Source organism: Aspergillus homomorphus (genome assembly GCF_003184865.1).
Source record: "Aspergillus homomorphus CBS 101889 unplaced genomic scaffold BO97scaffold_3, whole genome shotgun sequence".
Taxonomy (NCBI): domain Eukaryota; kingdom Fungi; phylum Ascomycota; class Eurotiomycetes; order Eurotiales; family Aspergillaceae; genus Aspergillus; species Aspergillus homomorphus.
Genome location: NW_020291889.1, coordinates 1,275,430 through 1,291,574, shown reverse-complemented (window position 1 = coordinate 1,291,574; position 16,145 = coordinate 1,275,430). Strand labels below are relative to the sequence as shown.

General features: G+C 19.0%; 1 protein-coding gene across 1 annotated transcript in view; it reads right to left on the bottom strand.

Annotated features, from left to right (window-relative positions):
* Positions 1-1,343, bottom strand: part of BO97DRAFT_456253 (uncharacterized protein) — a gene marked incomplete at its 3' end in the record, with an annotated part of 1,572 nt that extends 229 nt beyond the window's left edge. Inside the window, exons 1-3 of the mRNA XM_025699156.1 lie at positions 531-1,343; positions 401-428; positions 204-214 (exon numbers count right to left, since the gene is read on the bottom strand). Coding sequence (XP_025555725.1) covers positions 204-214; positions 401-428; positions 531-987 — 496 coding nt within the window. The 5' untranslated portion in view covers positions 988-1,343. The remainder of the gene's footprint in view (positions 1-203; positions 215-400; positions 429-530) is intronic.
* Positions 1,344-16,145: the final 14,802 nt, after the last annotated feature.

The following is a 16,145-nucleotide window of genomic DNA, read 5'->3' as shown; positions in this document are numbered from 1 at the left end:
TCAGGTTAAGCCACTCTAGATTCTGCTTAGTTTAATTTTAATTATATAATTAAATTATTTTCTATATCTTAATCTGATTACTATATTATAGTCAGATTAATATTAAGATATAATAATGGGGTTAAGCTACTCTATCTATTACTTATATATAGGAGTTCTGTAAATAGAAATAGAATATAAAAAATTAAATAATCTTAATTTACTTAAATAAAAACTAATATTAATAAGAATTATATTAATTTAGAAAATTATCTAGTATTAATATTATTAAATCTTAATATATATCTTTATATAAGGTTTATTAAAGGACTTTTACTAGTATTTTTCTTAGAATGTTTTTATATAGATAAAGGATCCAGATAGGCCGGAATATAGAATATTTTTGTACCTGATAGCTTACCTGTGACTGCTGCTGACATATTGTGTAACTGGAATTATGCAGACTTTTGACTAAGAACTATAACCTGTCTTTACTATACAATCTCCTCAATGATCTCTCTTTGCATGCTTTGTATGTTCACAGCCATTACAGCCGGAAACAAAAACAATTGCTGCGGCAACAACCAATAATCCGATTAATCCACCGCCCTGCTTGCGATAATCCTGTTCGGTGAGGCCCACTTTGGCCAGGGCTGCAGTTGCAGATTCGATTGCCTGCGTGGTTGCCTGGCCACTGCACATCAATTTTAGCGCCTGGTTGATCTCTTCAGGATGGTTGCCGAGAGCTTCCTTCATCAGTTCGCAGTCACGTTCCAGTTTTTTGAAGTGTATATCGCTTGTATCCACGGCCGCAAAGTCAACTAGTCCTTGATGTGTCACTGTAGCTATGTCCAACACCTGCTCCACCTTCTTCCCTGACTCGCGGTTCAGGGAGGTTGTCGGTACAACCCCGACCTTCACAGCATTGACCAGACCCTCTGGGGTGCCATCAAAGGCAGTGGGAACTGGTATAAAGCTGCCTGTAACTGCAGTGTAATCTTGCGACATTTGACACTTGTAAGTTGTTATAATAGGATGTTTTCCTGTCAGGGGGCACAGGGCACTAGGAAACTAGATTTCAAAATAATAGAGATAGAATAAAGATAAATATAATTAACAAAGTTGCCAAAGGGAAGCAATGCAAGTTCCTAGATAGGAAATAAGTGGATCCTAATACAGAATGTGAATGAATTAGATGACTTGGATAGCTTGGGTAGCTTGATTCAACACGATCCAGGTAGGGGTTGAAAGGCCCTGTTTATATTCAATTCACTGCTTGTAGTGAATTGATCTAGATCAGGGTCATGAATCATCAGTTAATCATGAAACAAAGAAAGTGGGGTAAGCAAAGTGGGGTCATCAGTTGCGAACAAAGAAATAAGAATTGAATGATCAGAATAATGTAAAGAATACAAGAATTCATATATAGAATTATTGCTATTATGATTTGCAAAGGTCTGGCCCAATCTCTTTCATTTAAGCTGGCAATTCCATATACTTTGTATGGAGAATGTAGCTGATTTGGAATTTGTTGGAATAAGTCATTCTTTGATAATCAAATCAGAGTTTCATTATGAAAGAAGTATGATTTCCAGCGGACATACCCCGCGCCACCCCCAGGGTGCATATATGTATGCAAAACTCAGCAAGGGAAAGAAGTTAGAATACTGAGAGTAGAGGACGATGAGATATCCTTATTGATTGACTCCTTAGTTTTTTTGTCAGGGTTAGTACTATGCTGAAGTATAAAGACTGTGTCTTGAAAAATGGTTGTGGTGCAAAATACCAACCACATCTTCCGGGCATTCCGTAATTGACTCTGCAGTGGTGTCATGAGAGAGTGACTTTGGTCTCGACCAGTCTCCATAAGTGCAACGTTGGCTCACTCCGGTTTTCTCACCAATTGATTTGTCGATTTGGAGGCCACATGATTAGAAAATAGTTACTGGTTACCTCATCACTTATTATTTAGTATAACTCATTCATGTTACTGGATGACTCGACTAGTGTTCTAGGTCTTGCCGATGTGAAGGTCATCATTTTCCTCAGTGTACTCAGTTAATATAACGTCCGAAAGGCTGGAAATCCTATCACACACAGCCAGGATGTAATATGCCGTAAACAATATGTCATTGATGTTTACTGATGGTTGAGTCTTACTGCCTATGTCGAGCTCGTACTTGTTGGAGAGGTGCGCTTCATGACTATCCCACTTCTTAGAAGTTGGGATGACGAAGGCGATTTGAAAAGAACTATTGAATAGATATCTTATAGACTCAGTAAATAGCCTGCTGACGGCCTGTGGAAAATAGTAATGGATGATATTTGTGGTATTATCAATTCCATAGCCTTTGTGATAGCTGGTGACCGTGCTAGCCAGCACATGCTCGATGAAGATACTCCGATGACGGCCATGCTTGGTATTGTTATGGCAGAGGCTGAGCAACTCCGTCGCCCGGCCCGGTTGGCCGCCGGTGATATGGACGAGCAGGAGCAGACGCTCAAGAGATTTCTGAAAATCCTGCTGATAGCGCGTCACAACACCCTCGCGCCAGAGAATGTGGTCTTCCTGACCGATCCGACGAAGCTCGAGAAATTCATCCCGTAGTCAGCTCGTTTCAAGTACCCGATTAAGTAGCCATCGTTCGCCAGTTGTTCGTAGCGCTGCCCGTATACAAGGATCTTTTAGAAAATTCCATCCCCGCTGATTATTAGTAGGATCATCGCGTAGCTCATAGAGAGAAAGTCGGGGGATAATCTTCTTACGCAGCTCTTCCTCGTGCGGTAAAGAGAGCCCCTCAAGCTTGGCTTGGGTGAGCTCGACTTGCTTAGCAATAAACCGGCGGAATCCTGACATGCTAAGCTGCAGCTTCTTATAGCTCAGCGTCTGGTCACCATCGCTCCAGTAGATATAGCCCATGCTTGTTGTGCTGTTCTGAGTTTTCTGCCTGTAGCCCGCAGCCGGGTAATCCAGCCAAACAGGGCGCGTACCCCGAATATTAAGAACTGCTCCCGCATCTTATTCAGGGCTTCGCCTGGGTGGGTAATCTGGCCGGCTTCGGCGAGCTGGACAGCCTGTAGAGCTAACAGCATCTGTGCCATGTTCACAAGTCCGGATAGATAGCTAGTATAGCCATAGGGCTTCAGAGATGTCTGCTGTTTAATGTGAATTCCCAAAACGGCAAGAAACCTGAGTATGGTGCTTTCGAAGAGTTGCTTTCGAAGAGATTTCCCTTGAAAGTATGCTAGAGTATGGTGATTGAAAATGTTAGGCAGGCTTTATCGAGCACTTCCTCCTCCTGCTTCTGTCTATTGGCACGCTGCGATGGCTCGGGGTCTTTGTCTTTGGATTAGAGATCCACTAGCTGCTGGCTATAGGTAGGTCTCCATCTGATCGAGCGCGGCGAATTGTGCGGTATTCAGCTGGTAGCGGAGCGGGATCGGCTGATCGGTCCGGCTACTGCGGTAGGCAAAGCAGATGAGGCGCTGCCAGGTCTGACAGTATCGATGGTGTGTGTGTTTTGTCCTAACATGCCGGATAAGGTCAGCGTGACGCTGAAAGACGCCAGTATATGTGCAGCCGTCCCATTTGCATGTAAGCGACGGTTCAGGAGACCTGAAACAGAGCCTATGTTAGTTTCTTGCTCATAGCGTAAATGACCCTTGTGAACTTACCCGCCGGGAAGGGTATTGGGGGGTGAATGGTGGTGAAGGCACCGACGGGGCCCACACTTTCATCATGAAAAGGCCTGGAGTGGACGAATAGGGAGGCATATTGACTTTCGAAAGGAGGTTGAGGTCGCTGTATCTGAAAGCTGTCTCCGTAAGTGCTTGACTCGCTTGCGTTGCTGAGGATGTCTGGGTTGGCGAAGTTGCATGCTTCAATACTGAGAGCAACAGAAGAAGTGTAATAATCACGAGCCCAGTTTTATATCGGCTCGAGTGACAAGAGGTAGCTTGGGAGCGCTATTCTGCGATGTTCCGAACAGAGGTGCGCTATAGGGCAAGGTTGGTGCTGGTAACTCAAACTTGTCAGCAGTTTATAGAAAACCATTTATTATAATAGTCTATAGAACTACTACACGGGGTACCTCTTATACTATTAAATTATTAAAAATCAAGATCTATAACTAAATATTTGCTTTCTTTCTCTCTTTCTAGTTTCTCTGGGATTATTCTAGAATCTCTTTATTAAGACTATAATTACTATATTTTTTTTTCTATATCTAAATATAATAATAATAAAATATAACCTGAGTAAACCTCTCTTTCTAAATATATATATAATATTATTTATTAAAATATAAAATTATATTATTAATAACAGTACTAGTATTATAATTATTATTTTTTTTTATAATTCTAGTTTATTTATTATTACTAAGAATAAATATAAAATTTAGTTTTCTAATTTTAATATTATGATTTTTAAAATAATAGTTAAAATTAATATTAAACTTTGATTTATTATAGTATTCTTTATTATTATTAATATAAAAAATTATACTTTTTATAACTTTATTAAACTAGAAAAAAAATAGTTAATTTAAATAATAATTAATACTCAGATCTTAACTACTAATATAATTATTTAAAATATTATTTTTAAAGCTAAATTTAATAGTATTAAATATATTATAATTATTATAATTAATTCTCTAGATTTAAAAGTTTATAATTTTTTTTTATATTATAAATATTATCTCTGGGGCTACTGTAAAGTCTATTTTAAGTAAAAATTTTAATATAAGATATATTAATTTAAAAAATAATTTAGTTTAGAAGAAAAAAAAAAATATTTTTTATAAAATAAAATTTATATTTATAGAAATAAACAGTAGAATAAAAATTAAATAATAAATAATAAATAAAAATCTATTTTTATATTTATAATTAAAAAGACTATTTCTATAAGATACTAATTTTTATTTATATTAAAATATATATATAATATAGTAAACTTACCTAGTTTTTATTATATTAAAAAATTTTATTTTAAATAAAGTAAAATATAGTAAAATATAATTATAAATTATTTTAAAAATATATTTATTTAATATATTCTAATAATCTAGAAAAAATAATTAGCTGAAAGTATATATAATCTTTATATATATAAAATTAAAAAATAATTCTATAAATAAAATATAATACAAATAACTATATAATTATTTAAAAATAGATTTTAATATCTATAACTATACTATAAATAAACAGAAGATTAAGAGATTATATTACTTATATTAAAAATTATAAAAATATAAGATTTTGTTAATATTATAAGATTTAAGCCTTCTATCTAACTATAGATATATATTATTTAGAAATACTATTCTATCTATATAAGACTATATTATTAAAAGTAATATTATATAAATAATAAAATATAATTAAATAAAAGCACAGATTTTAGAAACTAGAAGAATTAGAAAATTACTAAATATTAATTTACTATAATTATAAAATTATTTTTAAAATTAAAGCCTAGAAATAATAAAAATTAAAATATTAGATTTTATATCTAAATTAATAAATGTATAAAATATATTTCCCAGATATTATTAAATATAGTAAAATATAAACTAGTAAAAAAAAAGATATAATAATACTAATTATTTTTTAAAATATATCTAGTAAAATCAGCCTTTTATAATAATAAAATAAGTATAGAAATTAACTATAATATTTTAAAAAATATAAATATATAAAATACAGTAGTAAAGAAAGATTAAGTTTTTTTATATATCTTAAACTTTTATATCTAATATACTATATATATAATAGATTAGTTTATCTATAAAATAATAAATACTAATAAATTATAATAATATTCTAATTAAAAATAATTAAAAATCTAAAATTAATTATAAGATATTAATATTATATTTTTAAATTTTTAAAAATAAATAATTAAATAAATATTAGGTTTAGTAAAAAAATAAAATTTAAAAAAATAATAATTTTTTTTTCTTTAAATAAAGTCTAAAAAGATTTAAAATAATCTTTTATTTTATATATATTAAAATACTATAATAAGGAAGCTTTAAAACTATAATAAATCTAATATATATTTTAGTCTAAATAGTAATTTTTTATATATAAGTTATATAAAATAAAGATAAGATAAATATAAAAAAGATATTATAATTTAAAATTTAAAAAAAAGAATTATAAAAACTATTACTTATTTATAAAAATATTTAATATAAAAAATTATATATAAATAAATTAAATATATTTATTTAGCTTTCTTTAAATAGATTATTATTAACTTATCCAAAAATATTATATAGAAAAAATATAAAATTATTAATTTTAGATCTATTAATTTTAGATCTGATTAATATTAATTAATATAGGCTAAGTATTAATAACTAGATTAGATTAATTATAACTATACTTTAATAGAATATTATTATAGCTAGGCCTGGAGTAGGTTATTAGAGGCTAAGGAATAAAGAATAAGAAAGTGCTATATTCTTGCCATTATTGTCTTGTTTTGTAATATTTTGAAATTTCTCTAGTATAAGTAAACAATCTGTCTACAGCGTTTATCTGAACTAGTGATATTCTGAAGATAAACTATATATACCTAGTCTCTGACTGGGCTTTAGCTGTAATAATAGAGACTTTATAGTATATATATATAAAAAACTAGTAGATAGTAATATCTTAATATTTATTTAATTCTTAGTTATATTTTATTATTATTTTTAGTATAAATACTACTATTACTAGATATAAGTATTATTTATTAAAAGATATATTAAAAAGAGATATACTATATTTTTTTTATCTATATATAATTATTAATCGCAAGTTTATTTTATATTTCTAAAGTATAGTTAATAATATCTTATAGTAAATATTTTATTATACTCTTCTTACCTCTCCCGCCTTATTTAAATTTTATTATAAAGTTATCTTTTATTTTTTTTTATTTTAATAGTTTTCTATAGGATCTGAAACAAATAGCTTATTATTTAAGTATATTTCTTATTCTTATTTAATTATTAAATATTACTAATATAATTTTTTTTTATATAAGAAAAATAGTTCTTGGTATTACAGTAGATTATAATACTTAATTATAAAAGAATATTTTAATAATCTTAGTATAGATTAGAAACTCTTACCCCTTATTAGTTATAGAAATAGAAAACTTATATTTACTAGTTCTTAATATAAAGTAAAATTCTCTACTCGCTTATAAAGTGACTTCAGTCTGTAGTCTGTAATAAATAATAAGTTTAGTTGTAAAGCCTTAAAACGCTTAAAGAGCTTAGTAAAGAGAGTCACCAGACCATATACTTGTAAACAGGGATATTATTCAGGGTACAAGAGCTACTATATGGGTTATCATAGCCCTGGTTTGCAGGGCAATGGAAGTTCTCGCTGGTGGAGGAAGAAGCTTTGGATAGGAGGTAAAGTGCGAGAAGGGTTATGCTCTCGCCAATATCGTTAAGCTTTTATTTCTTGATATAGGTCAGTTGATATCTTAGGGGCTGGTAAATGTACGCGCTTGCAGAGCATTATGGAAGCCTTTGCGCTTATATTTGTTACCAGACTTTGCCTTAATTAAGTTATGCTAGTAGATACTACTAATTATTTTACAGGGCTGGTTTATAACTATATTATCTAGCTGAATATTATATTTTTTATCTAGTTAAACAATACTACTGCTGATATAAATATATAGTTAATATATTTATATATAATCTAAAAGAGTACTAAAAAAGAATAAGTAGATAAAGAAAATAATATAATAAAAGATTAAAAAATAATATCTTAATTTACAGATAGGTACCAGTATAATTCCCTAAATATTATTTATATTAATTATTTTATATTAATAAGTCTGGCTGGGACAGATAAACAGATATTAAGAGAATTAAACTTATATTTAAAATTATTTTTTAATTCTACAAGTTATTAGTATAGGTATTTTTTAGATAATATTATAAATATAGATTAAATATTTCTATCTAGAATATAGTATAGTAGAGTAGCTAACAGCCAGGTCAGGTCAGGTTAATAGGAACTTTTATACCTAATTATAGGTTAATAGTTATATTAAAGAAATTTTTATACTTAACTATAATATAATCAAAAATAGAATAATTAATTATTTTAATTATTCTTAGTATTAAGATTTATTTATTATATTTTTTTTAATTCTAGTATAGTTAAAGTATATCTAGATTAAATAAGAATTAATTTAACTATTTTAACTATTATTTAAAAATATATAAAGATAAGTTTTCTAGAATAAAAAAAAGTAATTAAAAAATATAATAATATTTTCTTTTTTTCTATTTATAAAAAAAAATAAGAAAATTCTAGTAATATTAATATAATTTAATTTCTTAAAATATTATTATTCTTATAATAAAAAATATAAAAAAAATATATAATTATAATTTAATTTAGATTATATATTAGAAATTTAATAAATTATATAAAGAATACTATATTTTTATTATTAAAATAATAACTAAAAATTAATATAATATTTCTAAATTATTATTAAATCTTTTTAAATAAACTTAATAAGCTTATTATTTTCTTATTTTTTATTAAAAAAGATCTTAATTATCTATATATTAGATTAAAGATTATTTATATTATATTATATAATTAATCTATCTAAATAATTATATTATTTATAATTATTTAATTTAAATATTAGATATTATACTATATTTTTAATAATAGATTTTATAAAAGTCTTTTTTAGATTTTTTTTATATAGATATTCTTTTTATTTAAATTTATTATTTTTATTTAATATCTATATTTAGATCTCTAAAAAAAACTAGATATATTAAAACTATAAGATTTCTAGAAATTAAAATATAAATAATAAAATATTTATTAAGATATAACTTATATTTTAATAAAATAATATATTTAGATTTTAGATTTATAATAAAAGAAGAAATTATTTAAATCTTAATTTTAAATATAATTCTAAATAATTAAATATTTAAGTTATTTAGAAAAAAAAATATTTAATAACTCTAAACTTTAAATATAATTTTCTATTTATTATATTTATTAATAATAATAAGTATAGTAGATAAATTAAACTAGAAAAAAAATATAATAAATTATATTTATATATAAATATATCTTTAAATTAAATAATATTATTTTTATAAAATCTTTTTATTTTTCTTTTTATTAATTTATTATTTATAGAATCTTTTTAATATTATAAATTAATTATAATTATTTAATTTATTTTTAAAGAATATTATTAAATTCTTCTTTTCTATTTCTTAAATTTTTATAAATAATAATAAATTTTAAATTAAAATAAATTATTTAAATTAGATTATTACTTTTTTTCTAAGTTTTAAGATTATATATATTATAAAAAATTAAAAGATTATTTTATATTTAATTTTATAAAAAAAATTTTTTATTTTATATAATTAATAATAAAAGATATTCTTTTCTAAAATTTATTTATAAATTTAAAAACTTTTATTTTATTTTAGTTAAAAAAAATTATTAATATTATAAAAAAACTTTTAAAAAAATATATTATTTTTTAATAAAATTTTTTATATTTATTATTTTATATATTTTTATATTTTATAATATTTAAAAATTAAAAATTTAGAAACTAGTTTTATAAATTATTATTTTTATAAAAATTATAAGAAAAAATATCTTTAATTATATTTAAATAAATAATTAATTAGATATTAAGTAAAGAATTATTATAGAGATTTATTTATTTTTTTAAGATAAATCTTTATTAATTATTCTTTATTTTTAAATCTTTACTACTTATAATAAGATTTTTAAAATTAAGTTTTATATTTTATAATTATTTATTATCTACTATTCTGGACTATTAAATATATATAATTTAAATAGATAATTAATCTTATTATTTTATCTTTTTATTAAAGAATAAATTCTTTTAATTAAGTATAAATTAAAGAATATTTATTAAAATTATCTAAAGAAATATATATAAAATTATTATTAAAGTTTTTAGATATTAGATAAATATTAATTATAATTAATTACTAGATTAGCTTTAATTAAAAAATATTTTTTAATAAAAGATATTTTTTATTATAAGATTTTATTAAATTTTTAATTAGTATTTAGATTTTATACTAATAAGAATCTAGTTATAATTATTTTATTAATTTTATATAAATAAAATCTTTTCTATTAATTATTAGATATAATAATTAATAATATTAGTAATAATAATTTAATATTTAATTTAATTTTATTAGAACTTTAAACTTAGTTTAATTAGAATATTTAATTTTATAATACTTTTATTAACCCTAATCTTATGAAGATTATTTAAAATTAATATTATATTTTTTATTTTATTTATATAATTTATTTTATAGTTAATATTTTTTATAGAAACTTTAGATTAAAGTTTTAAATAATATTATTAAATATATTTAGAATAATAATAATAGAAGTTTTAAAATTTTTTTTTAATATTTTAAGAATTTTTAAAAAAATATATTCTAGAAATTATTTATAAAAATCTTTTATAAATAATTTCTAAAAGTTTTTTTTTTATAATAGTATATTATATTAATTCTTAATTATAGAATTAGAAAATTATATAATTTATAAATATAAGTTTTTAATATTATAAAAAATTTTAGTTTATTTAATAACTAAAATCTAGTTTAATTTATTATTTTTTTTTAAATTATAAGATTTACTAGAATTTAATTTATTTTATAATTTATTAGATATTTAATCTTTATTAAGTAATTAAAAACTTTATTTAATACTATAATTATACTAATATTAATTATCTTTAACTAATTTTAATTAAATAAAAGTAAATAAAGTATCTTTTTAAACTTTTATATCTATTTTTTTTTATATTTTATTTATTTTAGAATAGTAGATTTATTATTTATAAAATCTATAATATTTATAATAATTTTTTTAATTATTTAGATTACTCTATTAATTAACTAGTAAAAAAATAAATATTCTAAAAAAAAAATTCTTAAAAACTTATAAAATATATATTAAAAATTATAGAAATATTATTATTATATTTATTAAATAAAGAACTATATTTATATAATTATAATAATTCTTAATCTAATATCTAAGTTTAAGAAATTTAAAAAAAATATATAATTTAATAATAATATTAATTAATATAATAAATACTAGACTATTTTTAAAAAAATATTTTATTTCTATTATAATTAAAATTTAATTATTAATATATTATTTACTATCTTTAGATTATTTTTAGATTTAAATAAAATTTTTTATAATATTTTTAAATACTAGAAACTCTTATCTATAATAAAAATATTTAAAAAATTTAAAATATATTTAAATATTAAAAATAATATAATTTATTAATTTATTTTTAATTTAATTAATATTATTCTAGATATTATAAAATATACTAATATTTTTATTTACTAAAAATTTTATTATAATTAATTTCTTATTCTTTATTAGATAACTAAAGATTTTCTATTTATTATAACTAATAATATTAGTATTAAATATTTATTTAATAATTCTTAAAATATCTATTATTATTATTAGAATTACCTTTAGTTTAATATAATTAAAATAATTATATTTTAAATATATATTAATTATTTTATTATAAATAAAAAGTACTAGAATATTTTTAAAAATCTTAATCTAGATTTAATTATCTTTATATCTAAGAATTAAAAAAAAAATAAGATAATTACTATTTTTTATATTATTAAAAATAAGAATATAAATAATCTAAAAAATAATTTAAAAAATAAATTATTATTAAAAATAAAAAAAATAATTTTATTTAAATTTATAAATATTATATATTCTTAGATAAAAGTTTATTTTTTATAATTTCTATACTATTATAATTATTATTCTAAATAATATAAAAAATAATTAATATATATATCTTATATTAAATATTATTTTTTTTATATTAAATTTTATAAAAGTTTTTTCTAAAATATAGTATATCTCTTAGAAGGAATAAATAAAATAAATAAAAAAAATAAAATAAATAAAATAGAAAAAATAAATAAATTAAATATAAAGAATATAATTATACTATAATTAAAAATATATTATATTTTATATATTATTTATATAAGAGAGATATATATATTATTAATTAATCTATAATTAATAATCTATTTATTATATCTAATCTTTCTAATTAATAGATATAAATAATTAAAATAATAATTATATCTTAATCTAATCTTAATTATATAGTTAAATAACTTTTTATACCTTAACCTAACTACTAGGTTATAATTAGGTTAAGATTAAGGTATAACAGTCAGGTTAAGCTACTCTATAGTATAGTACTTAATTTACTAAGAATAATTAGAACTAGAATTTAAATAGATTATATTATTTTAAAAATCCTGTGGTTTAATAAGTTAGTTATACATATTATTATTAATATATTTAAAATTTTTTAGTTATACAGGGAGTTATAAGTTCTATATATTAATTATAAATATATCTTATTAAATAGTACTGTATATATTATCAGGTATATACTATTTCTTTTAAAAAAGAAGCTATATTTAGTTTTTCAGTATAATATATCTAAGATTCTGTTTATAAAGAAATCTAGATTTCTTAATATTTTTTATTAGACGGAAATAAAAGTATAGTAGTTTATATTAAATATAATTAAAGTTAAGCTATTAGTTATAAGATTAAATTTTAGAGTAAATTAATTTAATCTACTACTATTTCTTCTAATCTTAATAATCAGGACTTACTTATTGCTATAGAAACTATTAATAATATATTAAGCAGTATAAAGATTAAAGCTTCAGGACTTATAACTAAAATAAGTAATAAAATATTTAATCTTAAAATTAAAAATAGAATAATATTTATTATTAGTAGAGATAGCTTTACTATAATTATTTAGATAATTAATAAAAGATATATAAAAATATTTAATAAATTTTTTTTAAAAAAAGCTATTATTATACTTTATATTTTTAATATTATTATTTATACCTTAACTAATATAATAAAAATAGAGAATATTAAGATATAATATTAATTAAATATAGCTACTGTTAAGCCTTAGATTAATTAAAGTATAAAAATTATTTTAAATTATTTAATATCCAGTAATCTTAGTTAAGTAGTAATATAGATTTTTTAATATATTAGTATAATAGTATATCTAGTTTTTATTCTATTTTTTCTACAGGAATTAAGAATTAGGTTTATATAATAACTAATAATAATATAAAAATTAATTTTTTAGAAAAAAAAATATAGTATCTTATAGAAATAAATCTTTAATTTATAAAATAAAACTTTTCTTCCAGCTATTATATAATAAACTAATAATTATAAATTAATATTATATTTAATTTTTTATTAGAAAAGCTTTTTTATATATTCTAGAATTATATTATTAAGTATAATTATATATTTAAGATTAAAAAATATAATATTTTAGAAAATATCTAGTTAAGTATAAATAAATTTCTACTAAATTAATTATTTAATTAGAGTATATATAGTATAGATAATTAAGAAAAAGCTTAATCTTATTTAGAGTAGCTAACAGCCAGGTCAGGTCAGGTTAATAGGAACTTTTATACCTAACTATAAGTTAATAATTAGATTAAAGAAATTTTTATACCTGACTATAATATAACTAAAAATAAAATAATTAATTATTTTAATTATTTTTAATATTAAAATCTATTTATTATATTTTTTTTAGCTTCAGTATAATTAAAATATATCTAGATTAAATAAAAATTAATTTAATTATTTTAATTATTATCTAAAAATATATAAAAATAAGTTTTCTAGAATAAAAAAAAATAAAGAAATTTTAGTAATATTAATATAATTTAATTTCTTAGAATATTATTATTTTTATAATAAAAAATATAAAAGAAAATATATAATTATAATTTAATTTAAATTATATATTAAAGATATAATAAATTATATAAAAAATATTATATTTTTATTATTAAAATAATAATTAAAAACTAGTATAATATCTCTAAATTATTATTAAATTTTTTTAAATAAATTTAATAAATTTATTATTTTCTTATTTTTTATTAAAAAAGTCTTAATTATCTATATATTAAATTAAAGATTATTTATATTATATTATATAATTAATTTATTTTAGTAATTATATTATTTATAATTATTTAATCTAAATATTAAATATTATATTATACTTTTAATAATAAATTTTATAAAAATCTTCTTTAAATCTTTTTTATATAAGTATTTTTTTTATTTAAATTTATTATTTTTATTTAATATTTATATTTAGATCTTTAGAAAAAACTAGATATATTAAGATTATAAAATTTTTAAAAATTAAAATATAGATAATAAAATATTTATTAAAATATAACTTATATTTTAATAAAATAATATATTTAGATTTTAGATTTATAATAAAAAAAAAGATTATTTAAATTTTAATTTTAAATATAACTCTAAATAATTAAATATTTAAATTATTTAAAAAAAGAAAATATTTAATAATTCTAAACTTTAAATATAATTTTTTATTTATTATATTTATTAATAATAATAAATATAGTAAATAAATTAAACTAGAAAAAAAATATAATAAATTATATTTATATATAAATATATTTTTAAATTAAATAATACTATTTTTATAAAATCTTTTTATTTTTTTTTTATTAATTTATTATTTATAAAAAAATCTTTCTAAAATTATAAATTAATTATACTTATTTAATCTATTTTTAAAAAATATTATTAAATTTTTCTTTACTATTTTTTAAATCTTTATAAATAATAATAAATTTTAAATTAAAATAAATTATTTAAATTAGATTTTTATTTTTTTTCTAAATCTTAAGATTATATATATTATAAAAAATTAAAAAATTATTTTATATTTAATTTTATAAAAAAAATTTTTTATTTTATATAATTAATAATAAAAGATATTCTTTTCTAAAATTTATTTATAAATTTAAAAACTTTTATTTTATTTTAGTTAAAAAAAATTATTAATATTATAAAAAAACTTTTAAAAAAATATATTATTTTTTAATAAAATTTTTTATATTTATTATTTTATATATTTTTATATTTTATAATATTTAAAAATTAAAAATTTAGAAACTAGTTTTATAAATTATTATTTTTATAAAAATTATAAAAAAAAATATTTTTAATTATATTTAAGTAAATAATTAATTAAATATTAAATAAAAAATTATTATAAATATTTATTTATTTTTTTTTAAATCTTTATTAATTATTTTTTATCTCTAAACTTTTATTATCTATAATAAATAAGATTTTCAGAATTAAATTTTATATTTTATAATTATTTATTATCTATTATTCTAGACTATTAATATATTATTTATTATTTTTAGATTATTTTTAGATCTAGATAAAATTTTTTATAATATTTTTAGATATTAAAAATTCTTATCTATAATAAAAATATTTAAAAAATTTAAAATATATTTAAATATTAAAAATATATAATTTATTAATTTATTTTTAATTTAATTAATATTATTCTAAATATTATAAAATATATTAATATTTTTATTTATTAAAAATTTTATTATAATTAATTTTTTATTTTTTACTAAATAATTAGAGATTTTCTATTTATTATAATTAATAATATTAATATTAAATATTTATTTAATAATTTTTAAGATATCTATTATTAATAAAGTTATCTTAAGTTTAATATAATTAAAATAATTATACTTTAAATATATATTAATTATTTTATTATAAATAAAAAATACTAGAATATTCTTAAAAATCTTAATCTAAATTTAATTATTTTTATATTTAAAAATTAAAAAAAAAATAAGATAATTATTATTTTTATATTAATAAAAATAAAAATATAAATAATCTAAAAAATAATCTAAAAAATAATCTAAAAAATAATCTAAAAAATAAATTATTATTAAAAATAAAAAAAATAATTTTATCTAAATTTATAAATATTATATACTTTTAGATAAAAACTTATTTCTTATAATTTCTATTTTATTATAATTATTATTCTAGATAATATAAAGAATAATTAATATATATATCTTATATTAGATATTATTTTTTTTATATTAAATTTTATAAAAATCTTTTCTAAAATATAATAT